The sequence below is a fragment of the Macaca fascicularis genome, chromosome 12, assembly GCF_037993035.2.
Source record: "Macaca fascicularis isolate 582-1 chromosome 12, T2T-MFA8v1.1".
Classification (NCBI taxonomy): Eukaryota; Metazoa; Chordata; class Mammalia; order Primates; family Cercopithecidae; genus Macaca; species Macaca fascicularis.
The window spans coordinates 96,255,203-96,282,768 of NC_088386.1; the positions used below are offsets into that span (position 1 = coordinate 96,255,203).

At 42.6% G+C, this 27,566-nt stretch overlaps 1 protein-coding gene across 2 annotated transcripts in view; it reads left to right on the forward strand.

Moving 5' to 3' along the window:
• Window positions 1-21,081, forward strand: part of AOX1 (aldehyde oxidase 1) — an 87,895-nt gene extending 66,814 nt beyond the window's left edge. Inside the window, exons 26-35 of one of the 2 annotated variants that reach the window (XM_045368349.2) lie at window positions 42-269; window positions 6,263-6,358; window positions 8,526-8,654; window positions 9,339-9,413; window positions 10,952-11,004; window positions 12,190-12,304; window positions 16,286-16,351; window positions 18,198-18,386; window positions 19,160-19,327; window positions 20,214-21,081. In XM_045368349.2, coding sequence (XP_045224284.2) covers window positions 42-269; window positions 6,263-6,358; window positions 8,526-8,654; window positions 9,339-9,413; window positions 10,952-11,004; window positions 12,190-12,304; window positions 16,286-16,351; window positions 18,198-18,386; window positions 19,160-19,327; window positions 20,214-20,264 — 1,170 coding nt within the window. In that variant the 3' untranslated portion in view covers window positions 20,265-21,081. The remainder of the gene's footprint in view (window positions 1-41; window positions 270-6,262; window positions 6,359-8,525; window positions 8,655-9,338; window positions 9,414-10,951; window positions 11,005-12,189; window positions 12,305-16,285; window positions 16,352-18,197; window positions 18,387-19,159; window positions 19,328-20,213) is intronic. The other variant, XM_065525859.1, reaches the window with a different exon arrangement.
• The last annotated feature ends 6,485 nt before the right edge of the window (window positions 21,082-27,566 follow it).

A 27,566-nucleotide genomic window follows, 5' to 3' on the forward strand; every position in this document is an offset into this window, starting at 1 on the left:
TGGGTTTCCCCTCCCCGCTTTAATCTCCTTTTCTTTCATAGGTGCGAATGATAAACATGTACAAGGAAATTGATCAAACACCCTACAAACAAGAGATCAATGCCAAGAACCTGATCCAGTGTTGGAGAGAATGTATGGCCGTGTCTTCCTACTCCTTGAGGAAAGCGGCTGTGGAAAAATTCAACGCGGAGAATTACTGGAAGAAGAAAGGACTGGCCATGGTCCCCCTGAAGTATCCTGTTGGCCTTGGCTCACGCGCTGCTGGTCAGGTCAGTTCTTCAAACACACATGAGGATGATGCCCGGAAGCAGCTCTGACAAAGCAAGAGGTGTTGAGGAAACTTCTCCTTTAGTCGTATTAGCCATATGGTTGCAATGCCCAGTTGTTAAATTTCACAAAAGCCACCAAAGTCAAAGTAATTAAGCTAGCTTTACTCCAGGGGAGACCAGAGCTCCTCTGCTCACATGCCCATGGTTGGTGAAAAACATTCTTGCTGGAAATTGGGAGACTGAGGTTTACTCCTGGCCCTGGCAACAGGAGTTGTCAAATGGCAGCTGAGTCCGTTTGTTCTGGGCTCAGACTGCTCATGTGGAAAGCAGGAGGGTGGGACTGATGACCTCCAAGACTCCTCTTCCAGTGTCCACAATTCTGTGTCGCTGGACCATGAAATAGGAATGAGGAGCTGCAAGGTTTTGGGTGGTCCACTCCTTGTGGGTGGGTTGGAATAAATTAAATTTGGAAAAATAAATCACTTTTTAAATAGAATTTTTGAAGTTTATTCCCCTTGTAGCTTTTAAAACTGTGAAAGGGAGGACTGGGAATCTGCTCTTGAAGTTTAATTTCTTTCATTGATTAAAGAAATCCCCTTGCTTGGTTGCTGAATCCCACTTGATGTTTCTATCTCTTCATTCTTGACTTCATTCTTTCTCAAGAATGAATAAAACTTACCCCTAACGGCTGGTGAAGGACTGCAGCATTCTAGCTCATGGTATGGCAGTGGGGAACCCCTATTATCTATTTTCTTACATACACACATCCATACATATATATATAGGTAAACTGGCAGGACCCTCACAATTGTCACTCCTCTTTGCAGAATTCACTCCTTGGTTGGAGCCACAAAGAAGGCATGCAGCTGTGTTGAGTGATCACAAAATAGGAATAAATGGCAGGGGAGGGGAGCTTTGAGAAGGGCGTTAGTGTGGATGTTGTGTGTTAAGGGATCAGAAGAGGCCAGGAAAAGTGGGTAGGAAAGTCCTTTCCCCATCCCATATCCATCCATTTACCTAACTGTCCTAGTTGAGCTTTGGTGTGAGCCTTAGAACATTTGCATGCAGCTTTGATCGTAGGCAGGTGGTAGGTCAGAGAAGTATTACAACAAATGATGATCTTATTAAGCCTTCTCATTCCTTGCCTGTTTGTGATGGCAAAAATAACCCAGAGTCATGTAGTCGTCTGCATGCAATTTACTCAGATGTTGGAGACAGTCAAGATACTGTGGTTGAGAAATAAAAGCAAAAATGAGGTTATTACAAAAGAAGAGAGAAAAAACTACCATTGAGAAAAGGGTTTATGAGCATTGAGTCTTGGTATAGAATTTTTGGGTAAACTGATGAGCTGGCAGCTACCAATGAGGTCAGTCGGGGCCATTTGTCCTTGAGCAGACCTGTCAGGATCATCAGGGAAAACAGTCCCCATTGTTCACAGAGCCTCTGGAAATCCTCTCATGTTTGGCCATGGGTAAACATGGCACACTGCCTCTATTTGATGGCTGCCATTACTTTACATCTGGCCTCTACCATAGACCAGGTCTCATCCATTTTCCTCATCAGAATTTTCTCAAAAAGTAGATTTTAAAAATATGGCCAGGTGCAGTGGCTCACGCTTGTAATCCCAACACTTTGGGAGGCCGAGACAGGAGGACTGCTTGAGGCCAGAAGTTTGAAACCAGCCTGAGCATAGTGAGGCCCCATCTCTCCAAGAAAGAAAAAAAAAATCATAGTGATAATTATTGAGTGCTATAATGTTATAAGTACTTTTAGGTATTTCATTTAACCTTGGGACAACCTAAAAGATTTGTATCCTCATTTTAGGGATTAAAAAAAAAAATCTTGGCTTAGAGGGTTTAAATAACTGGCTCAAGGTCCTGCAGCTGGTAGAGGTAGGGCTGGGGCTAGAACTCAGGTCTGAGTGGCTCTGAAAGCTGGGCTTTCTAGTTGCACCACGTGGTCTCCCCAAAACACCTTTTGGTAGGAACTGAAGTGGGATTCAGCTCAGCTGAGGACAAACTAGGCAACAACAGCCAACAGTACAACTTCATCCTTGAAGGCCAACTGGGAAACTGACCAGCTTCTGTGCTGAAAATATTTACTTAGGGCTAAATCAAGGAATTTGAGACCAAACTCCTTGGAAGGCACATGCTAAAAGACTCTATTCTAAAACAAAATAAATAGAGGAGGAAACTAGACATGATATTTGAGTGTTTTCTCCATGGAAGGACCTGGGCTGGGGAATTTGTAATCTCCACTTGATTATTCCCTGTCTCATCTCTATTAGGTAGGTATGAATCTCTATTTCATAGAAGCGGAAACTGAAGCCCATAGGGATTCTCTCTCTTGCCCGAGGACATCCAGCCAGTAAATGGCAGAACAGGGATTCAACTTCAGCACCGCCTTCATGGTCCCACAGTGCCTCCCTGAGCAGAGGCCGTCCCTGCCCAGCAACTGAGGGGGTCAAATGTGCCCCACCTGTGTTATGCAGGCATACCTTGTTTTATTGCACTCTGCTTTATTGCACTTCCTAGATGCTGCATTTTTTACAAATTGAAAGTTTGTGGCAACCATTGGTGCCATTTTTCCAACAGTATGTGCTCAATGTTTGTCTCTCTGTCATGTTTTGGTAATTCTTACAGTTTTTCAACCTTTTTCATAATTATGGTGATCTGTGATCAGTTATCTTTGATTTTACTATTGTAATTGTTTTGGAGCACCATGAACCACATCCACATAAGACAGCAAACTTAATAAATGTTTTGTGTGTTCTGACTGCTCCACCAACTGGCCCTTCCCCCATTTCTCTCCCTCTCCTCAGGCCTCCCTATTCCCTGAGACACAATGATATTGAAATTAGGTCATTTAATAACCCTGCAATGGCCTCTAAGTATTCAAGTGAAAAAAAGAGTCACAAGTCTCACTTGAAATCAAAAGCTAGAAATGATTAAGCTTATTAAGGAAGGCACTGCACTCCAGTCTGGGTGACAGAGTGAGCCCCTATCTCCAAAAAAGAAAAGAAAAGAAAAGAGAAAGGAAAAGAAGAGAAATTGTTACAACTACCTCAATCTTCAGCAACCACCACCCTGGTTAGTCAGCAGCCATCAACATTGAGACAAGACCCTCCACCAGCAAAAAGATTCTGACTCTCTGAAGGCTCAGATGATTGTTAGCATCTTATTTTATTTTATTATTATTTTTTTTATTATTTATTTATTTATTTATTTTTTGAAATGGAGTCTCACTCTGTCTCCCAGGCTGGCGTGCAGTGACGCGATCTCGGCTCACTGCAAGCTCTGCCTCCCGGGTTCATGCCATTCTCCAGCCTCAGCCTCCCGAGTAGCTGGGACTACAGGCACCTGCCACCACGCCCGGCTAATTTTTTGTATTTTTAGTAGAGACAGGGTTTCATCATGCTAGCCAGGATGGTCTTGATCTCCTGACCTCATGATCTGCCTGCCTCAGCCTCTCAAAGTGCTGGGATTACAGGCATGAGCCACCGTGCCTGGCCTGTTAGCATTTTTTAACAAAGCATTTTAAAACTAAAGTATGTACAATCTTTTTAGACATAATGCTATTGTACACTTAATAGAGTACAGTGTAGCATAAACATCACTTATACACACTGGGAAACAACAAAAATTGTGTGATTTGCTGTATTGCTATGGTTTGGAGCTGAACCTGCAATATCAGTGTACTTACTTCCTGCACTGTGAACACTGAATGGCACAGACAGGACCTAACCAACCTCTGTGTCCAATGCCTTACTATGGCACTTGGCACAGAGTAGGAACTCAAATGTCTGAATGGCTGAAACATTTGGGGAATCTGTGGGTTTGAAGCTAACTTCTCATCGATACCAGTAGTAGTTGTTTGAAGGTTTAAATTTCCCTGACTAGGTCCTCTGCTTATATTGGAGAACCATCTGCTCCAGCTTTCCAGTTGTGCCTATTTTATAGATGAAGCTTTGCAGAATTATATTTTGTGGCACTAACAATGAGCTGTACAGTGGTGCCATTTAACTAAACCAAATCTGACATTTTAAATGGCCCAAGGAGACTGCAGCACCACATGGAACAAATTACTGGGTGATCTCTGATAGACTTGCTGTCTTGGACATACAGGCTGAATGCTATCACCAGCAGGGTCACACAATGTAGGAAAAGTACAATCCACTATAATTGTAGTTCAATCACATGGGCCAAGTGCAACTACGAATTACATGCACACTTTGCAGAGCCAAGGAGGCCAAATATGGAGTCTACAAGATTAAGAAACAGATTGTATGGCTATGCTACTGCCAAACATTTGGCATATGTTTGGTAAAACATAATTTACTTACCAAACATTTACTGACCACCTACCGCATGTGTGTTCCTATGTTGCATTCCGAGAGATTCCTTAGGACGTGATCCTTCCTTTCAGGGGGCTCATATTCTGGCAAAGCACAATGAAGTGCCATGGAATGGGGCCCAGGAGCTCTTGTTGCAGCTGGCATCACCTGACATCTGATGCATGGCCCCCAGGCAGCCAGTCCTGGGCTTTCTGTAGAGGAAAACTATTCCTTATCTTTACTATTTTGAGGATGAATGTCCAGGAGCAAAAGATGGTGTTTCCAGGAGTCATGAGTTAATAAACTGTAAAAAAACACTCTGCTGCATCTTCCCAAGGTCCTTGGGTGTCATTTTCATGGCTGATATGCCTTCTTCAAGAGTCTAAGGTTCTCCTTTGGACTGTGGATATATGTGCCTTTGTCCTCAGAGAAAGAGTATCCTGATGTCCCCATTTGCCCAATACTGCTGACCAAATAAATGGAGTGCATTTTCACCATCAAACTTGCCTTATTTGGAATGATAGAGCTTTCTGGTTGTCATTCACAGGGGTAACGTGAACCTTTGGATAAAAATAAAGAGACAGTTCTCCAAGTGTGGTCCACAGTTCCCAGGCAGCTTGGAAGGCCCTTCTGATGGGCAGAGAATTGATCTGGAAATGCTGTCTTTTTCTTGGGTTTATCTGTTGATTAACATGCAGCTCCATCAACTTTCACTTGTGACCAGGGTTGCTTACAAATAATCTAAGTGAGCAATTAAGGCTTAGGAAAATTTTTGGTTTATTAAGTTGACATTAGCTTGTTACCAGAATTTTCTGAAGACCTTGACATTACAAATCCTAGATTATTATGTCACTCTGCTTCGAAACTTAGATGTTAAGACCCAGACCACACCCATACGGTCAGCACATCCCTGCTGAAGAGCTGTAAAGGTTGCCTTGCAGGCTTTCCTGGACCACAGTGGAACCACTGAGAGACACCTGCCCTAGGACCATATGCTGCTGATGTTGCTCTTACACTGGAGACCCAAAGGGAAGAAGCCATCCTTGTTTTCTGCTGTGATTTTCTGGGATATCCCCATATTCTAGTTTAGCACAGGCAGATCTGCAAGAAGGCACATTCTTGTTAATTATAAAACATGTTTAGCTTAGAGACTGGATGTTTCTGATTATAAGAGCCTTTAATGCTGTTAGCAGTCTTGTTCCTTCTGGATCCTTGTGTGGAGCTATACAGTTAGATAAGATTACTTCCAAGTTCTTGTCTAACTCCAAAGCTCTGTAGTTCGGTGCCAAGATGATTTAGGGTGAGCTTAGTCATTTTGCAGCAAAAAAATTTTAATGTCTATCTATCTCATCTTTTATGGGATTATAACAAAATGAATTTCCGTTTTCATTTTTCTGTGGCATGCCTACTACAACTATGATAATATGCGTGCACACAATTATTCACCCTCTCCCTCTACCTGTCTATATATTACTTTGCATTTTAAAACAGAGTCCCTGCCCCCATTTCCCCCACCCCAAAAAGAAACCTAAAATGTTGCTCCACCCTGGGGGGTGGGGGATTCTTGGAGGGAAATATTTCCAAGGAAAATGTTTTAATTGACATGATATGTGATAATATCAAAAAGACCTTAGAAATGCTTTTCGTCTTTTCTGCTCAGGCTGCTGCCTTGGTTCACATTTATCTTGACGGCTCTGTGCTGGTCACTCACGGTGGAATTGAAATGGGGCAGGGGGTCCACACTAAAATGATTCAGGTAAGAATGCAAATAACTAGATTGAGTTGGGTGTGTGCTTATAGATCTGCTCATGAGAGAAAAACTATGAATGAATATTTTCTGTTACAAAATACAGGATAGGAAGCTGGGTGGGGTGGCTCGAGCATTTCAGGAGACTGGGGCAAGAGGATTGCTTAAGTGAAGGAGTTCGAGACCAGCCCAGGGAACAAAGGGAGATTCCATCTCTACCAAAAAAAAAAAATTAAATTAGCAGGTCATGGTGGCATGAGCCTGTTTTCCCACCTACTTGGGAGGCTGAGGTGGGAGGATTGCTTGAGCCTGGGAGGTCGAAGCTGCAGTGAGCCAACTGCACCACTGTACTCCAGCCTGGGTGGCACAGCAAGACTCTGTCTCAAAAAGTAAAAACAAATAAAAATAAAAGATAGGAGATTTGAGCTTTGACAGTTTATGCTGTTCAACAATTAGCAGAAACTAGGTAAACAAACCAATTTTGCAACCAAACCCCTAAAAGAATGTGGCAGAAGAGTCTCGAGTTGTTTTATTGCTAAAGAAAGTTATATACTTATTTGCTGCTTTCCTTTGGATATAGTGACAGTTGAGTTGTCCTTTTTGAATTTTTCTTGGGCAATAAGATAATGTGTAAATTCTGATGAATTTGGATTACTTCTTGCCCTTTATGTATTATGGGCTCCAAACAATCGCTAATATAAATCACCTTTGATATTTACAACCAAACTTTATCTGTTTGCTTTTGGCTGTCTTATTTTAGGTTAATTTTAAGCTACCATTTCTCTTTTGTTAATCATAATAGTAATATTATAGATTATAAAACATTTGGAAGCAGCAGAAAATTTTTAAAAACAAAGACCCTACACAGTTTCACCACACAGAATACTCATTATTTGGGGGTCTTTACATCTTGTCTTTTTTTCTTTCGCAAAAAGTCACCAACATGCTTTTATATAATTTTGTATTCTGTTTTTCCACCCACTTTATATAGTGTGAACCCTTTTTCCTGTCATTAAGCCATCTTTACAATCATGAATTTTCATGGCTGTATGTGGATAAATATATGGTTCATTTAACCATCCCCAGTTGTTCGAATACTTCAGTGAAGATTTTTGTACATTAACCTGTGATCAAATCATTGATTGTTTCTTAAAATAGATTTCTGGGAGTAGAATAACTGGGTCACAGGTGTGACTATTTTAAATTGTTTGACACATATTATCAAATTGTTTTCCAGAAAGTATCCCTCTCATGATACCCCTAACCAACAGTGAATGTGATGGATTGTTGAAAATTTATAGATAATTTGATAAGTGAATGAAAGTATCTCATTATTGCTTTCATTTACATTTTTCTAAGTATAAAGATGTTGAATACACATTTTCTCTTAGTCACTTGAGAATTGACTTTCCCCAGTGGAGGGTGTTTTCCTTATTGGATCACCAGAGACTTTGATATTCTAAGCCTATGCACTGTGTGTGGAGGATCTGAGAGCCAGACCTCATGGAAGGGTTCCGTGTGCCTGAGTCCTTGTAGAAGCTGTGGGCAAGCGCTTTCAAGCCACGCTGCTAGCAGGAGAGAGTCGAGTTTGGGATCAACTAAAGTTAGCAATATGATTTTGCTCTCTAGCGCTAAAAATAAAGAATAAAGCAGCCAGTTAAGTCCTTGTGTTCGCACGTGGCACTGGCGCCATCTCCTGTGACCCACATGTTCATGCCGCTGCTTTTCCAAGGTCATTGTCCTTTCTCATAAGAAGCACTCTTGTCCTGGGGCAACTACAGAAATGTGGATAAGAGATAGATATCTCCTATCATTGATAAGGTTCTGCTAGAATTTTGCAGAGTGTGGTCATAGGAGAAGCCTCAAAGGTGTCAATAGCATGATTATAGAAACAAGAATGAAGCATTTCTTCCCGCCTTGGCTTGGGGCCTCACCTCCTCTTTCTGACACTATCACCAGAAAGTCAAAGAAAAGGAAAGTGTGTTCAGAATTTGGGGTCCAGACTAGCTATAGGAGTTTTAGAAACAAGAAACTTTTTGTGGCTGGAGGAATTTGTGATTCTGCTCCCTTGTCCCTGTCATGAGTATGAGGGCATCACACATGTGTTACCACATAGGCATGTGTACAGGTCTGTGACTAATCAGTGTTTTAAAAGAAACTCTCTCTTAAAATCCAGGTGGTCAGCCGTGAATTAGGAATGCCAATTTCGAATGTCCACCTGCGTGGAACAAGCACAGAAACCGTCCCTAATGCAAATGTCTCTGGAGGTTCTGTGGTGGCAGATCTCAACGGGTTGGCAGTAAAGGTAACAGTCGCTGCAGTGGCGTCCAAATCATTAACTCCCTCAGGGCCAAATACGTGGGTGGGTGGAGCTCCAAAGATGCTGAGAGTTAATCCAACTCCTATCTCCTTCCCCCATCTTGGCCTCAGTCAGTGGTACAGCACCCAGTGGTTCTCCTGTGCTGGGAATGCCACCTCTTTTTCTCCCTCACTCCTGACATTTTTCTAATCAGCAAGTCCTTTCAAGTCTACTCAAAAGTGTCTTTGTCTTTCTGTTTCCATATTATGTTAGTATCATGTTGTGACAGACTCCCACCTCTCCCCAGGGCCGATGCAGGACTTCTGTCTCTCCACCACAACTTCATCGCCTTTTGCTCTAGCTTTCTGCTGCCGGAGTGAATTTTCTCACAAAATAAATGTGGCCATGCCATGTCTGAAAGCAATGGTTCGTGGTTTTCCAAGAGATTTTTTTTTTTTATTAAGTCCTGACTTTTTAGCATGGCTTACAAGGCCAGTTCATTCACATACACACACACACATGTGCACACACTTGTATGAAACCTTTGATATCACCTTCATACAGGGTTGATGTCTTATTTTTCCATGTTCCCTCTTAGATAAGCCTATGGAATGGTACATATTATGTTGTTTTGAATTTGGTGTTTGCATGAAATTAGGATCATAATTTTAATTTAAAAATAATCTCTAGGATGCCTGTCAAACTCTTCTAAAACGCCTCGAACCCATCATCAGCAAGAATCCTAAAGGAACTTGGAAAGACTGGGTGAGAATCAATGGTTCTCTGTATTTTATTTTAGAAGAAAAAGGAGTGGGAGGAGAGCAAGAGCAATATGCATTAATTGAAATCTGTAGAAAAGGCATTTGCAAAGGTACCACCATTGCATAATGATAAATAAAAGGCCTTTGGCTCTTAGCATGTGGAAATCTTATCACAATGTGGTGGAGGAACTCTTGCATCTGGGAAAATTTTCTGTTAGAGAAAAAGATAGTTCTTCTGCCAGAACTCCTATTTTAATCCAGAATTAATTAATGTTTCATCCTATGGAACCTAGGGATTGTCTGGATAATAACTGTACATCTGTTTTTTCTCCTTCTTTGGGTTCTACTGTTCCTAAAAGAGAAAAACAATAGTAGAACCATTCTGTAAAAGTAAAAGTCATATAAGCACTCATTTAGAAATAGGAAACCAAGCCAGTGGGTGTATGTTCATCCAGTAATAGGTACTCAATGGAACAGAAATATTCAACTGCTTCCTTTGATCTGCTTACAATCTAGTTGGAAAAGTTCTAAGTCAACTAACGTTCTAAAGTCAACTAACAAACTTTTTGAAGTAATAGGTTATCAACTACCAGATGTTGTGGAACAAATATCCATAAAAACTGGGAGCGTGTGTCACGCTGGCTATTCTAGAATGTCAGTTTTCGCAACCTTATGAATACAGGTCTGGGGGAAATAACATTTGAGGATCCCACTTAGAAATGGTTTCTGCTATTCCGTGGAGTAAGGACTCATTTTATAACTCATATTTATGGGATCTGTCTATACTTCCTGGGTATATTTGTTTCTGTCCTCTGCCCCATGCTACCTGAGCCCAGAAAGGCTGAGTCAGTATGACTGGAGAAAGCTGGAGAGAGGTGCAGCGTGGGGAGTAGTTCTCCACCACCATGAAATGCAGCCATGCGGCCCACTTTCTTCTCTAATGATTGATGCGCTTCTGACCTTCCTTCTTAGACTTAGGGACTTGGACCTAACCCTGATTTTTCTGCATAGCAGTCAACTCTGCACTGCAGAGTCAGGAGACCTTTTGGTGTAAATGGTACAATTTAGCAAAATTATTCCCCTCACCTGAAACAAATGTGCCCAGAAAGGATTGATAGTTCCCATAAATATGGATTATAAAATGAACCCTTACTCTATAGACTGGCAGGAACCTGATATTAAAATTAAGCAGCCAACTAACCATTGTTTTCTAAAACGTCCCATGTGAATTGGAAATCTACTACAGATAACCGAGTGAATTTCTTCCTAAGTGGAACATATGTTGATGACTTTAGTCCAGCCTGTAGCATACCACAGCAGGCATTTATTACCATCATAGGTGCTGAACAAACAGCTACAAGGTGTGAACCACAAACGCCTGTAGAAATGGAGAATGCCAAAAGGAATGGATTAATCTGGGTCCTTCCTAGTTACTATTGCTGATAGTTTTATTTAGCAGACAGGGTAAAATTAAAATTGAAGTATTCAGTGATTCTTTCTTTGGGCATCGTTGTTGCAGCATGCTATGCTCTTCCTTCACAGGCACAGACTGCTTTTGATGAAAGCATTAGCCTTTCAGCTGTTGGATACTTCAGGTAAATACTCTCTCCAATCGCTATGGAGAATGACAGTAGTATCGTGAGGAAGAGTTTCAGTTCCCTTGCAATTTTGGCAAACGTTGACGTTGTACCTTCTATTTACCCATGGTTATAAAGAACATTTAATTGCTGGTATCCAGAAAGACTCCTGTTAGGGAAAATAGGCACACAAAATTCAGCTGAACTGATGATTCTAATCATAGTGGGTGGTATTTTAAGGCTCCCTGGGGTTAGCACTTGGAATACTCAGCAGTGGTTGACTTTTTGTTGAAAACACAATCTACCTCTTAAGAAACAAAGGTGGGGAAATGCAAATTAAACCCATAAGAGGGGTACCATTTTACACCTTCAGTACTGGCAAAAAAGAAATTGGACCATAACCATGTTACATTAAGATGTGAGACAACAGGAACTCACTGAATCTGGAAAACAGTTTATTAAATTATTTTAATGGAGAGTGAAAGCTGTCTGACAGCAGAGTGATGTAGAGCCTTACCTGGTTTGATCACTTTGCCATTGGTGTGGGAGTCCTGGGCACTGACTCCCTGTCAGGAACAGGCATTGGAAGCATTTTTAATGGCCATCTCCAGGTTGCAGGGCAGCAGAGGAGAGAGGGTAGAGAGTTCTGGAAGCTGCTGACTCATGCTTCTATTTTACCATTAATATTTGTTTGATGTTCTTAAAGATTAGTTAGGAACAGAGCAGGCCATGGAGCTTGATGGTGGGAGACCGGAGTAGAGATAAAGAATGGGAACCATAGGACCTGATCCTTCACACAGAGGGGCAAATTCTGGAGCCAGAAAGATAAACAAAGCAGGAAGCATGCACCTTTGAAATAGCGTTTGGTGTAAAATGAAGGTTGAGTTCCCCAAATCAGATGATCCAATATTAGCCAAAAGCAGTAAGATGGACATTCATGAAGTAAGAAGCTAACCTCCAGGAGTAAGGAGGCACCAGTCAGGAGTAGTTAGATATTTTTATCAGACAAAGCAAGTTTTAAAAGAAAAAAAACTAAATATTTATTTATTCAACGCATTTATCACATACATTTGGTGCTGGCATATCATTGTACAGGTATATTCCTGTGGTTTACATAACTCCTCATGAGTCTGTTCAGTCATCATGGTCTGCAATTAGGGGACTTGATCACTTAACAACACTCAAGAATTCTGTTTCCTCCAGAGGTTATGAGTCAGACATAAACTGGGAGAAAGGCGAAGGCCATCCCTTCGAATACTTCGTTTATGGAGCTGCCTGTTCCGAGGTTGAAATAGACTGCCTGACGGGGGATCATAAGGTCAGTACCAGTTGGAAAGGTCTTCAAGTTGCACTTAGGATGCACCTAAATTCCACAGATGCCATCTATCTGAGGAGAGCTGAGTGAGTGGCAGCACTGTGCATTTGGCCTAAGGCTGATTCCCCTGGATTACCAGAAAAAAATAGAATCCCCACAATTGCCTTGGTGGTCTGGTTGCTGCCATGGAAAACAACTGGTGACCTGTCTTTATTTCCCTGGCCCTTTTAAATGGAGTCAGGAAAAAAACTACTTGAAGAAAGAAACATGCTCTAAAGGGGGCTTTCACGTAAACTGTTGGCACAACCAGCAATTCTGACTTCTTATGAGAAATGCCAAAATATATCATTCTTGAAGGATTTCATAGACATCTGTAATCTGCTAACAAGCACCAAGCCAGCCCAGGGCCGGTAGTGGCCACTTTTTTATGTCTTTTTCTCAGCTAGGTCTTGCCTTTTAAAAGTCCAATGTGCTATCCATTGTGCCACAGAGCCGGCTTGGTCTTGCTTTTTAGATAGTTTCAGAGCATCCTTATGCTTTCAAGGGATGCTCTGACGAGATATGCACACGCATGTGCACGTGCACACACACACACACATACTCCCTCTTTCTCTCTCTCTTGCTTTAAAGACTCATAGAATTTCTCCTGTTGTAGCAGAGCCTTTGGGAGTAAAAGAAGCCACTTACTGGTCACAATCATTAATAATGAAAGATCATTGATCCATTAAATGGGACTGTGATACCCTAACAACTGTCATGTGACCAAGCTACCAGTTTAGTGATAATCTCTTCCAAAATGTACCTTGAAACAAGCTCTAGTTCTTGATATTTACAAATATCCTCTATGCCTGCATTCTTGGATTATGATCAGATTTAAGTTTTCATTTAGTAAGTCCCCAGCATGTATTTTTTTTTTTTTTTTTTTTTTTTTTTGAGACAGAGTCTTGCTCTGTCACCCAGGCTCGAGTGCAGTGGCGCGATCTCAGCTCACTGCAAGCTCCGCCTCCTGGGTTCACACCATTCTCCTGCCTCAGTCTTCCAAGTAGCTGGGACTACAGGCGCCCGCCACCATACCTGGCTAATTTTTTTTTGTATTTTTAGTAGAGACAGGGTTTCACCCGTGGTCTCGATCTCCTGACCTCATGATCTGCCCGCCTCAGCCTCCCAAAGTGCTGGGATTACAGGCATGAGCCACCGTACCTGGCTGCATGTATTTTTTAAAACTATAGTCAACCTAATCTCTGAAACTATGGTCACCTTTATTGAACCTGCCTTTTCAAGTATCTGACCTGTCTGGTTCTAACTCAGCCATTATCTCTATAGGGTAACCTTGGACTAGGGCAAAACAGTGGTCACTCTGAGCATGGTTTTGTGTTAGAGTAGCAGCCCAACACTACTAGGGAGCGGGTTCTTGCATAGAACTGATTTCTGTTTGTTTGTTTGTTTGTTTGTTTGTGAGACAGAATTTCACTCTCTCACCCAGGCTAGAGTGCAGTGGCTTGATCTTGGCTTACTGCAATATCTGCCCCCTGGGTTTAAATGATTCTCGTGCCTCAACCTCCCAAGTAGCTGGGATTACAGGCTGCGCCACCACACCCAGCTACTTTTTGTATTTTTGGTAGAGACGTGGTTTGACCATGTTGCCCAGGCTGGTCTCAAACTCCTGGCCTTCAAGTGATCCGCCCACCTTTGCCTCCCAAAGTGCTGAGATTATAGGTGTGATCCACTGAGCCCTGCCCATATAACTAATTTCTAAATCCTTCTCCCTCAAAGCAAAAGTTGGTAAAAACTTAGTCATGTGGATTTTCTTATATTCCTATATATGCCTTGTCCTTGTTAAGATCCAAGAACAAGGTAATAATTAGCCTAGTATGAAATTTTAAGGCATGTTCCTATAACTTATTTGAATGATCTTAGGGGATGTGCCATATAGTCTCATCAGATGCCTTCATAAAAGCTAAATCTCAGCTCAGGTTGGTGTCACTGCTAGGCAAAGGGCTAGAATGTGACATTCTACCAGGGGCCTTTCCCAAAGGCCTGTTTCTCAGCCATTCTCCTGTTGATAGAATTGCCCTTATTCCAGCAAAGTTTTCCTCACTTTGAACTTACATCTAAATATCAGTTATCTGTTCTTCTACAGCAAATTACCCCCAAACTTAGTGCTGAAAACAGTGGATGCTCATTAGCTCACACCACTTCTGAGGGGCAGGCCTCCGGGAGTGGCTCGTCTGGGTGATTCTGCCTGAGGCTTCAGTCAAGCTGTGGCTGGGGTGCAACAGTCATCTCAAGGCTCAGTGGGGACAGGAGAATCCTATTCCACCTCCCTCCATCATAGCATTGTTGACAGGAGGCCTCGGCTCCTCACTGGCTGTTGGCCAGATGCCTCCATTCTTTGTCATGTGGACAGCTGTCTGTAGGCTGCCTGAGTGTCCTCAGGACATGACAACTGGCTTCCTCCAGAGAGACCAGCCCAAGAGAAAAAGAGAGCGTGAGCAAGCGAGAGAGTACCTGAGACAGAAGCCCAGCTTTATAACCTAACTCAGAGTGACTACTGTCACCTCTGCCATAGCCTATTGGTCACACAGGCTGGCCTGGTAGAGTAGAGGAGGAGACTACATATGGATGTGAATACCAGTAGGTGAGGGTTATCCAGAGCCATCTTTGAGGCAGCCTACCACAACCTAGATCCACTATCTCCAGCCCTAGCAAAAGACACGACTGACAGTGCTAAGCCTACAGCTTTGTGGGTTGTTTTTTTCTGTTTTGAGGTGGAGTCTTGCTCTGTTGCCCAGGCTGGAATGCAGTGGCACCATCTCAGTTCACTGCAGCCTCTGCCTCCTGAGTTCAACTGATTCTCGTGCCTCAGCCTCCTGAGTAGCTGGGACTACAGGCATGTGCCAGCACCCCTGGCTAATTTTTGTATTTTTAGTAGAGATGGTGTTTCACCATGTTGGCCAGGCTGGTCTCGAACTCTTGTCCTAAAGTGATCTGCCCCCACTTGACCTCCCAAAGTGCTGGGATTACAGGCATGAGCCAGCCCCACCAACCTAAGCCCACAGCTTTGAAAGCAGGAACTTCACTAACACTGAAGACTTTAGAGCTCCTCCTCTCACCTCCAGCTGAGGCCTCTTATCTCCTGAAAGACCAGTCTTGCTGACTGATGTCAAAGAGGATTTTACATTTTACCGTGTCTTTAAATAAGAGATGTGAGTTCCTGAAGTTTTATTATTGTCAAACATTCCAATCATTATCTAGTTTTCAAATGCTAGATGAAAGTCCTAGATCAAATAAGGAAACTCTTGCATTTATTTTGTTCAATTAGTAATTATAAGTACAATCTGTTAGTCATGGCAGAGAACATTACATCACATTTTTAAAAAAATGTATGGACTTGCTGGAAAGCAATGGTGTTACTAACACTCTGGCTGGGCCTGCTGTGCTTCTCCTCATTTGTAGGTTATCAGGAGCAAGTTGTAGTGTCAACTTTATTCTCTTCTCTGCTCCAAAAATGAAAATGGGAGATTTTCAGATGACAATTCAAAGACTTTTTTGTGGATGCACCCTGAACTCTGTGGTTCAGTAAACATTCCTCAGCCAGTTGTATCTGGCTGTTGGGTTGCATGTTAGCCATTAAGCTTTGCAACTAGGATCGTGAGGGCCATAGATGTTTTCTTTTGTTGTGTCATATATTTCTCAATCTGTTGCATCATCCATCTTGAATCAAAATCAAGTAAATATTTTTTTCTCCTATTGTTTCCAAGAAAAAAAGACAGTGCTTCAGCTGGCTAAGAGTATTTGTATAATTTTGAAAGTTTTACAGAACAAACTTTGTCATATAAGAAAATCTTTGTTACTTCTTTTGAAATGACATGGCTCCAAGAAAGGCTTTATACCAAAGTCAGCCTGGCAGGAAGTGTTCCTCAGCTTCTTCTCCCTAGGTTATCCTCATTAAAATAAACATTTTAACTTTTTTTTTCTTACTAGAACATCAGAACAGACATTGTCATGGATGTTGGCTGCAGTATAAATCCAGCCATTGACATAGGCCAGGTATGTGTAACTGATATGTCTCACTTTCTATTTGTAAAAGCCAAAAGTGCAGTGGGGTCTGCAGGGGAGCATTCCATCAGGCTTATTCATCATCTTATTTTTCTACCCCTTTAGTCAACTCTATTCAGACCAGCTGCAAAGCTCAAATGTCTTACTGTTTAAAAGGGGGAAGGAAATAAAGTGTTTTCCGTAGCTTTTGAAGAAACATACAATCTGTGACTAGGGAGCTTGAATGAGGCAAGACCAAGCCTAGAGGTGACCGATGAGCTCCAAACTTCTGGGACATACGTAGAGTTAGTGCCCAGTGCTGAGCCTTAGCCACACAATGGGCTTCAGCTTCGAGGAGTTTGAAGTTTGCTGGAATCACAAGTCTCAAGTCATTAGAGCAGTAGCTATTGATAGGCAGCCTGTAGTGCTGGATTCTACCCACAGACATTTTCAAATTTAAATTTGAAATAGTTGAAAAGATTGGAAAGTCGTAAACATCTAGTTTCTCCTGAAAACAGAAAATTTGCCCACACTGCATCTGCATTTCCACGAGCGAAAAGTCAGTGGGCTGCACCTCTAGAGTCCCACACTCTCCAATGAGACCCACACTCTCCAGGACCCACCTGGAATCTTCACATACTGGCTTTACGTATATCCAACCTGGAGGCAATTCAGCTCATTACCTCTGATTTAGGGCACCATCTAGTGTCCCCTCCCCCTCCACTCCCCGCCCCCACCATCATGACATTGTGTTATTGGCCAATGGGAAGAATCTCTGGTGTGGAGAAGTCAAAGGAGGCTTAGGGAGGAAGTGGGTATGGACCAAGTTGTCAAGGAAAGAATGAGAAACGACATTTGGGGTGAAAGAACAGTGGAGGAAGTCACCCTACAGAAACAGGGAATTTAGCATGCCTGTTCATGGCTGCTGATCAGGCCAGGGCGGATGACTATGGGGAAGGCCTGTGTGGGAGGGTGGGCCATGAGGAGGGAGTTGGAGAGCAGAAGAGGGCTGGGGACTGCCAGGGGTGGGTGGAGGGCTTTTAGAGACAAGACTTCACTTAGTGGGGATGGACTGGAGTTTTTGGAAGATTGATCTAAAATCAGAGTCCAGAGATGTGAGGCTAGCCACCTTGTGGGCAAGGAGGTGGGATGAGACAATGGGACTGTAGCACTCTGGGGTCTCTGGACACATCAGTCAAGGGGGTTTGTCTGCCTCATGGGCAAAAAAAAGAGGGTGCTTAGGCTCCAGGCTCTGTGAAGACTCTTCCCGAGCACTCATTTCAATGGCCAAACCAAGATCAGAACCCAAGTCCTTTGACTTTGAACTTCTTTTTTTTTAATTTTTTTATTTATTATTATTATTATTTGAGACGAAGTTTTGCTTTTGTTGCCCAGGCTGGAATACAATGGTGTGATCTTGGCTCACCACAACCTCCGCCTCCCAGGTTCAAGCAATTCTCCTGCCTCAGCCTCCTAAGTAGCTGGAATTATAGGCATGAACCACCACACCCAGCTAATTTGTTTTGTGTTTTTAGTAGAGACGGGATTTCTCTGCGTTAGTCAGGCTGGTCTCAAACTCCCGGCCGCAGGTGATCTGCCCGCCTCAGCTTCCCAAAGTGCTGGGATTACAGGTGTGAGCCACCGTGCCCAGCTGACTTTGAACTTCTTTTAACTTAATGCTGCACAAGATGTTTAAAATGGCTTTTAGGTAAACTTTCAGCAACATGCTCCAAGACACCCTGAAAACGCTCTTAAACTACAATTTTAAAATTCAAACAAACAGCATGAAGTTGAAATGCTACTTACTGTTGACTGTGTTTTCTCATATGTGGAAATTCTTTTTTTGTTTTTGCCTCAGATTGAAGGTGCATTTATTCAAGGCATGGGACTTTATACAATAGAAGAACTGAATTATTCTCCCCAGGGCGTTCTGCACACTCGTGGTCCAGACCAATATAAAATCCCTGCCATCTGTGACACACCCACAGAGTTTCACATTTCTTTGTTGCCTCCCTCTGAAAACTCAAATACTCTTTATTCGTCTAAGGTAAGTGGCGCTTTACGGGTAAATATGCATGTTTATATGATACCTGTTGGGTGACAGGAGGGCTACATTCATCTCTTGACTGTTTGGGATTTTTACCAGGATTGCAGAAGAAAAATTCTTATTAAACATTTTAATTCTAATCTAACATCATGATAAAAATTTTTAGTATTCCAAATCTTAGAACTTAACATCAACTATTGCCATCAGGTTCTATCTAATTTTTTACCTTGCAATAATCATCTTCATGCCTAATAATCATCTTCTGTATGTAAGTCATTTCATTAGGCTAGAATTCTAAGAATGGGAATACTGGATCAAAAGATTAAATTACTTTTTGAAACAAAAACATTACGTAGGCCAGGTGCAGTGGCTCATGCCTGTAATCCCAGCACTTTGGGAGACCAAGGCGGGCAGATCACCCGAGTTCAAGAGTTCGAGACCAGCCTGGCCAACCTGGTGAAACCCCATCTCTGCTAAAAATACAAAAAAATAGCCAGGTGTGGTGGTGCATGTCTATAATCCCAGCTACTCAGAGACTGAGGAAGGAGAATGGCTCAAACCTGGGAGGCAGAGGTTGCAGTGAGCCGAGATCGCGTCACTGCACTCCAGTGTCATGCTTGGGCAACAGAGCCAGACTCTGTCTCAAAAAACAAACAAACAAAAAATTTACATATGTAGTATGTAATATTTTTATATATGCACATATGCCTAAATATGCACATATATGCAGAGTGAGAGAGAGGTATAATCTAGCTGGCATGCTTCCCTTCAAGGGTCTGGGAGAGTCGGGGGTGTTCCTGGGGTGTTCCGTGTTTTTCGCTATCCATGATGCAGTGAGTGCAGCACGACGGGAGAGAGGCCTGCACGGACCCTTGAGCCTTAATAGTCCGCTGACCCCGGAGAAGATTAGGATGGCCTGTGAAGACAAGTTCACAAAAATGGTATGTTCTGCATAGTAGAAAAAAAAATAGTGATCATAAAATTCTGAATTTTTGGCCTCTGTTCTTGTGGTAAGGTTTTGTGAACCCACTGCTGTGGCTTTTCTTGCCAGAAAAGGTGATGGGAAACATGGGGGCATTTGAGCAGACGTGCAGAGGGGTCCTTGAATTTGTACCCCTCGGGTTGCATTTTTTCATCAGCCTGGTCCTCCGTGGCTCCACTCTATACTGTTGGACAAAAGAAGGTTCATTCCCATTAGTTTTATGTTCCTCTCCTGTTTTGCTCCCTTCCTAGGACATCTTGGTCAGGAACAGAAGTTCAGGAACTGTGCCCTGAACCTAGGACACCCAGGCCAGGAGTATAGGCCCCTCTGACAGTCTGCCTCCACCCCAACCCCAAAAGGGCACCAGGAAAGTATGCTAGCAGGAACCTCTCCCCTCTGGCAACAGCGCCCATGCCGAGCAGACATCTCTCCCCTCCTTGGATATTTTCAGGGACAGCGTTTTTAATTGTGGGAGAAAGTCATGCTGTTCACAGTTACCACCCTGACTTAGACTGAGGGGAAAGACCCCCATCCTCCACTTACACTGGCTCTTTGTGGTATCCTTCATGGTTTTCCCTAAGCCCCCCACACGTTGCTTCTTCTACTCTGGAGAAACAGAGACCCACCCCACTTTTCACTGGGTGGTCTTCAAGCGTGAGATGATAACCCCAGAAGTTCCCCAGTCCTCCCCTGGCTTCCTCCGCACCTCGCAGGCTGCTGTTCCCTGACCTGTCAGGGCCCTGGTTGCCCTCTGCTGGTGTTTAACCTACTTTATGTTCTGCTATTTTTCACCTAAGTCACAAACATTTCCCAGGTTTGAACATCCAAATTTGTTTTTATTCTAGATTCCGAGAGATGAGCCTGGGTCCTGTGTTCCTTGGAATGTACCCATCTGAATCAAATGCAAACTTCTGGAGAAAATGGAGTGCCTCTTCCCAGATGGCAATCTGTCCTATCTCTGTGCTGGAAGACACTAGATCTGAAAGACACAGTTTCCACAGTTCAGAAATCATCCCACACTGTTGCTTTTCTATGGAGCTGATTTAAAGTATTCCATTTAGATTTTATAGATATGCTTAAGCAATCTATAAATCATTTGCAATGTTATAAACACTAATTGGTTTCCTCTAGGGTGATATTTGCCATTACTCTGTCTCTTTGATCCATCCAGCTAAATGGAATAGACGATGACTTGCATATGACTCATACTTGGCTTGTATCCACCAACAGAAATTATACCATACAGTGAAAGGCAATTTTCTAAATAATTTCATTTACTAATATGAACTGTGAAGTTGTCATTTTTTCATTTGTCCCTTTCTGCTGTCACCTTCCTCTTGTCAGAATGAATATAGACACTGTATCTAAGTGGGACCAAAGGAAAAAGAGCAAACTTTCACCAAAGTTTTCATGAAAACCGAAAAGCTTTAAAGGTTACTATCAAGAAATTGAAAGGAAACCCACAGAATAGCATAAAATATTTGTGAATCATATATTTGATAAAGGTCTTATAACCAGAGATATGAAGAGCTCTTACAACTCAATAAAAGGCAAGTAATTTAAAAATAAGCAAAAGAATTGCTGGATGGTATGGTAGTTCTATTTTTAGTTTTTACCCTAACTACTCTTACTTGATCATTTAACATTCTATGTATGTAACAAAATATCACATGCATAAATATTATGTATCAATAAAATTTTTTAATGGGCAAAGGATTTGAGTAGACATCTCTCCAAAAAAGATATATAAATGGCTAGTAAACATATAAAAATATGCTCAAATTCATTAGTCATTAAGGAAATGCAAATCAAAACCACAATGAGCCACCATTTTATATTCACTGGGATGGTTGTAATCAAAATGATGGACAGCAGTAAGTATTGGCTAGGATAGGGAAAAATGGGAACACTTACCCATTGCAGGGGGCAGTGTAGAATGGTGTAGATACTGTGGAAAACAGTTCAGCATTTCCTCAAGGAGTTAAACATAGTTAACATAGAAGTTAAACATAGAATTACCATAATCTTAGGTATATACCCAAGAGAATTTAAAATATATATTCACACAAAAAATGTATACATAACTGTTCATAGCATTATTCATAGTGTCCCAGAAGTGGAAAAAACTCAGATTTCCATCAACTAATAAAATGTGGTATATCCATACAAGAGAGTTTTATTTGGCCATATAAAGAAATAAAGCACTATTACATGTGGCTACATGGATAAACTTTGAAAACATTGTCTAAATGAAAGAAGCCAGGCACAAAAGGCCACATATTATGTGATTCCATCTACACAAAATGTCCAGAACAGGCAAATTCACAAAGACACAAAGTAGATTAATGGCCGCCAGAGGCTTCTAGGACCACAGACTGCTAATGGGCATGGGGTTCCTTCTTGGGGTGAGAAAAATGTTCTAGAATGAGTGGTGATAATTTTACAACATGTGAATATACTAAAAACCACTGAATTGTACATTTGATAAAGGTGAGAGTTTTATGGTATGTGAATTATACCTCAATTTTTAAAAAAGTATCTGTGGAGAGAAACAGAAAATGTGGGAAAGATTGAGAAGTTGTGAGAATCAAGAAGCCTATCCCAATCAATGGCTTTCCAAAAACATGGAAGCCTCAAAGGGAGGCTAAATAGCAAGGCACAGTCAAGGAAAAACTCCATTTCCATTAACAGCAGAGAGAAGTCACGTGGATCTCTCCCTTTAAGAGCAGATTTTTCTCATTTATACCACAAGTATTTATAGAGCATTTTACTCTGTGCCAGGCACTGTACTAGGCACTTGGGATTTATCAGCAAACAAAATAGACAGAGATCCCTGTCCTTGGGAAGATCCTATTCTGGTAAGGGCAGACAGAAAAAAATTAGAAATAATAACAAGTAAATTACGGGAGTATGGTTGATGCTTGAGTGCTAAGGGAAGAAGTAGAAGTGGAGCAGGTTAAGGCCAGTGGAGAGTGATAAAGCAGGTAGCAGGCTGTGGTTAGAATAGGTCAGAGAAAGCCCACCTGAGGAAATGAGAATGGAGGCTGTGAGCTAAGCAGGTATCTGGAGGAAGAGCATTACTGGGGAGACAGGGCATTAGAGCAGAGTCTCTTGCGAGCAAGTGCTTCTGGCCTGTTTGTGGAGCAGCAGTGGGGCCCATGTGGCTAGCACAGAGCCAGGGATCGGGGCAGCCATGTAGAACCTGGGGGCTGTTATAAGGACTTGAGCTTTTAATCTAAGTGGCTGCAGAACAGAAAAGTGAAGTGGACTTGCTTCTGTTGCACAGGATTGCCCTGGATGCCGTGCTGACGCAGGTCGTGGGAGGGCAAAGGTCGAGGGTAGACACCTCCTTTCTGTCCCTTCTCCAACTCCTTCCCCTCCAACCCACCTCTGTAAATGATGGAATTCTCGAGAGAGCCACGGGCCATCTTTCCCAGACTCTCTACCTGGTGGGTGACCTCCTTTACTCCCGTGGCCGGGGGTAACTCTCTTGCCTAAGCTCTGGCTCTGTAAACCCAACTCTTGCTTTTCATTGCCACTTGGATGTTTCAAGGCTGCATATTACATGATTCCATCTATACAAAATGTCCTCAAATGTGTCCCAAGCAGATCTCATCTGCACAGCTGTCCACAGGTTGCTAGGCCAGAAATGGGGAAATGATCTGAGGCGCTCTCTTCTTTTTGCGCACACATCTATTCAGGCACAAAATTCTGTCAATCTCACATCAAAGACAGTTCCTGAATCTGCCTCTTCCTCTCTTTATTTCTATAGCCACTATGTTACTCCAAGCCACCTTCATTTCTCCCCTGACTATTGCAATAATCACCTCCTGATTTCCCTGCATTCATTTTGCTTCCCTTCCAACCATTCTCACATTGAAGCCAAATATATACATGAATTTTATGGGCACGCACACATGCACATGCACACACAAAATCATTATGTTACATTCTTGCCTTCAATTGCTTAAAACCCTTCAATTGCTTCCTATTCATCTCAGCAGAACAATGTCCCAAATCCCTAAGCTGGCACCTGCACCCTAGCTTATCTAGCCCCAGCCTGTCTCTCCAGTGTTGGCTCATGATCCCTTCCCTTTTCCGGTCTGGGTTTCCTATTGTAGCTCTCTCTCTGGAGCCTTTGCCTGTGTCCTCTGTCTGGAGGGTTCTATCACTTTTACACCTCCTTGGGTCTGACTGCCACTATCCAGTACTGCTCTGCAGTTACAGGCACAAAAGTCACTTGAGGATCTTGTGAAAACACAAGTCATAAGATCAGGCAAGCAGAAGCTATACAGTAAGAAGGAAGCAGAACGTCCAGAACCAAGCAGGAGCAGGAGCAGGAGCGGGAGGAACAAGCCGGCAGCAGGAGCAGGTACCCCAGACACAGTGACCCATGCCCGTGCTTCAGCGTCTCTCCCTCCACTCACACCTAGAGCTGCTAGGCAGAGTGGAGGGGTCCTTAAGCTGATGGAGAAGGAAAAAAATAGAGCTGGGTTCACAAGAGGGTTAGCTCCATACCTGGGTACAATCCAGATATATAGTGTAGGCAGTATAGCCCCTCTTAGAGGGGAAATTTTCCCAATGGGCAGGGCTTTGGGGAACACACCGATTATCCACATTATGTGGAAAACAGGAGTGGCCCAACCCAAGGTTAGGATATACGTGGAACAAATGGTTTGGCCAGCTGGTCAAGGGCCTGGGTGTGGGGGGTGATATTACAAGACAGGGGACAAGATGGCATATGAATGGGCATATGGAAGTGGGCATGATGTGTGAAGATTTTTGTATCACAGGTTAGCACCCAGAGGGAAGCTCCCACTGTAAAAGAGTTGCTAAACAATTAAGTGGACTAAATGACATGGCCATGTGACATTAGCCAACTCTGTCATCCATCACCCCAGTCAGTGCTGAACCAATGGTGTCAGGGACGGAGGCCGTGCACGGGCCTGACAGCATGGGCTCCCACTTGCCATGTAGCTGCTGCTGATGCCCGACATCCAATCTGCTCCCAACACAGACCAAAGCTGGTCCTCAATTTGACACCATCCCTCCAGGAGACCAACTAGCCATTTGGTAGCAAACTGACTACACTAAACCCTTTCCATTCTGGAAGGGGCAATGATTCAGTTTAACGTTTTCTGGGTAAAGGTTTGCCTTTCCTGCCTGCAAGATCTTAGCCATCATCATTGTCTAAGGGCTTACACAGTATTAGATTAATCATCGTAAGATCCCATGTAACATCACACCGGGCCAATTTACAGCAAAGTAAGGGGATCTGCTTTACAGCAGCCTGGGAGTGAGTGCATGACCGTGGAACCTGCTGGTCATGTCAGACGCTATCCTGCTTGGAACAGCTCTTCTGACAGAGCAATGAAACAACCTCGCGCAGGCACAGCTGGAATGCTAGTTAGAGGATGGGCTCCCTCCTCTAGGATGCAGGATGCTGGAAAATGAGCATTCTATATGATGCTGGAAAATGAGCATTCTATATGATGTTATGTCCCCAGTGGATGGTTCAAACTGGTAGAGGATAGTTGGGCATTTATATCAGAGGATGGTTAGTACCTATTGTATATAACAAAATTCTTCAGATAGATAAATAAAAAACCTACTAGGAGAAAATAATCAAAGGAGAGAAGGATGAATATAAACACTCACTAAATGTGTAGCAAGATGGATAACCTCACCAAACAAGAGAAATGCCTACTATGAACTGTCATTTCTCCCACATACTGGAAAACTGGACAGTAGGGATAATGCTCAGAGCTGAAGAAGGCTGTGTACATGATTTGTTGTATTAGGGAACACATTTTAGAAGGTAATTTAGCTGGATTCAGCAGTGTGCATAGCCTTTAACCCAGGAATTCCAACTCTAGGAATTTGTCCAACAGAAATACTTGCTCAAATGTCCAAAGATGAAGTCCAAGGATTTTCATCGCAGCATTATTTGTAATAGTGAAAAATTAAAAACAATGTAATGTAAACCAATAAACGACTATTTAATAATTTATGGCAATAATGCAAATAGTTAACATTTACTGACAGCTTACCTTCCTATGTGCCAGGCACTGTTTTAAGCACTTTACTTCACAACAACCCCAAGGGAGATACTATTATTTTGTCTATTTCACAGAAAGCAATTGAGGCACAGAGAGCCTAAGTATTAGGTTGGTGAAAAGTAATTGCGGTTTTTGCCATTGGAAGTAATAGCAAATACTGCAATTACTTTTGCACCAACCTATAACTTGAACAAAAGAAAATTTTAAAATAGCATGAATAGTTTGAGTTCACTTTTTAGAAACTATTAAAAATAATGTATGCATGTACATATCTATGTATATGTGCATGGGAAAATTCTGTACAGATGCACAGGAATCTGATAATGGTTTCCTCTGCAAAGTAAACACTGGGATAGAAGATTTTCACTTTTTGCTTTACATACTTTTATGTTTTTTAAAATAAGCCTTCTATTTGTAATTTAAAAACAAATTATGAAAAAAAGTACATTTATCATCAAGAAACTCCCCTGAATGTAGTTCATTAGCACGATTTAGCTCCATGTCACTGACTAAAGCAGCTTCTTGTTGCTGCTTTAAGAAGACAGTTTAAGGCCAGGTGCAGTGGCTCACACCTGTAATCCCGACACTTTGGAAGGCTGAGGTGGGCACATCTCTTGAGGCCAGGAGTTTGAGACCAGCCTGGCTAACATGGTGAAACCCCGTCTCTACTAAAAATACAAAAATTAACCAGGCCTGGTGGCATGCGCCTGTAATCCCAGCTACTCGGGAGGCTGAGGCAGGAGAATCGCTTGAACCCCGGAAGCAGAGGTTGCAGTGAGCTGAGATCACACCATTGCACTCCAGCCTGGGTGACAGAGTGAGACTATATCTCAAAAAAGAAGAAGAAGAAGAAAGACAAAGAAGAAGGAGAAGGAGGAGGAGAAGGAGGGGGAGGAGGAGGGAAGAAGAAGGAAGAAGGAAGAAAGGAGAAAGGAGGAAAGAGGAAGAAGGAAGAAGGAGGAAGAAGGAAGGAAGCTTATTCCAGTGGGTTGCCCCCATGGCAAGGAAAAACATACATTATGTAAGGGCTGAATTGCAACTAAAGTTCCAGGTTGGCTTAAGGGAGGAGGAAAGTGGGGGTAACAGAGCAAGGCAGGGAGACGAGAGGGTTGGGAACATAGACAGACAGGAGTTGATTGGAGGAACACACTCAGGAAGCAGATACAAATGGCCCCTGGAGCTGCCTCATCCACTATTCATCCTCTTCCAGGGAGCACATGGCAAGCCTGTCAGGTGGACACAGGAACAGGTACTTTTGATACAACTTCACAAGATTCAGCCAATGATGGTGGCATAAAGTCGCATTCCAAGGCGTCAGATAAACTTGGCTTGTGTGTGTGTGAATGGAAGAAAAGTAAGTTTTCTACATTATTAGTAAACTCATATAAAGAAAGAAACTATGATAGAGGCAATATTTTATTAATGTTTGCCAAGAAGATCCTAAGTTCAGGTGACCTGGTGTGTGAGCTGCTGATTTGCTGTGTGACTGTGACAAACCTATATCAATCTGTATCTGTAGTTCTTAGGGGAAGGGGAGGAGAGAAGGAGGGAGGGAGGGAGGGAAAAAGGAGTAAAGGAGAGAGAGATGGAGAAAGAAACAGAGAGAATCTCTATAATGCATGTAAAGGTGTCAGGATTACCAGATGCAAAGCGCTTGATTGTGTTGCTAACTTCAGACCACATTTTGTAATTGCACCTGTATTCATCCAAGCCATCAGGCACCGACTTCTCTTTGCTAGGATCTTCTGCATCTCTCTCTTCCTCCTCACTTCTTCCCACAGCTCTGCCTCCTTAAACTCTTGTACCACCACCACCATTGCCTCCACACACAAACACACACAAATTAAGGGTCTCAGATCTTCCCATCATTTGCAAATATTTACAAAACTTTTGACTAGCAAGAATGGAAGAGAAGTCATCCAGAAAGCCAGGAATAAACTTCACAGTTCATTGACATTTTAACATGTTCCCCTTTATGCAGGGATTCTTAAATCATTTAAGTGAATGGGTCAAACAATGTCTGCGCCCACTTTGCCCTGAGTGCTTGAGATTTAGCTAAGGCATCATCTATAACTAGAATTGGAGCTCCTTGCTTTTCATTGTCCTTGACACTGTGCCTGATGTGCAACTCAATATCCT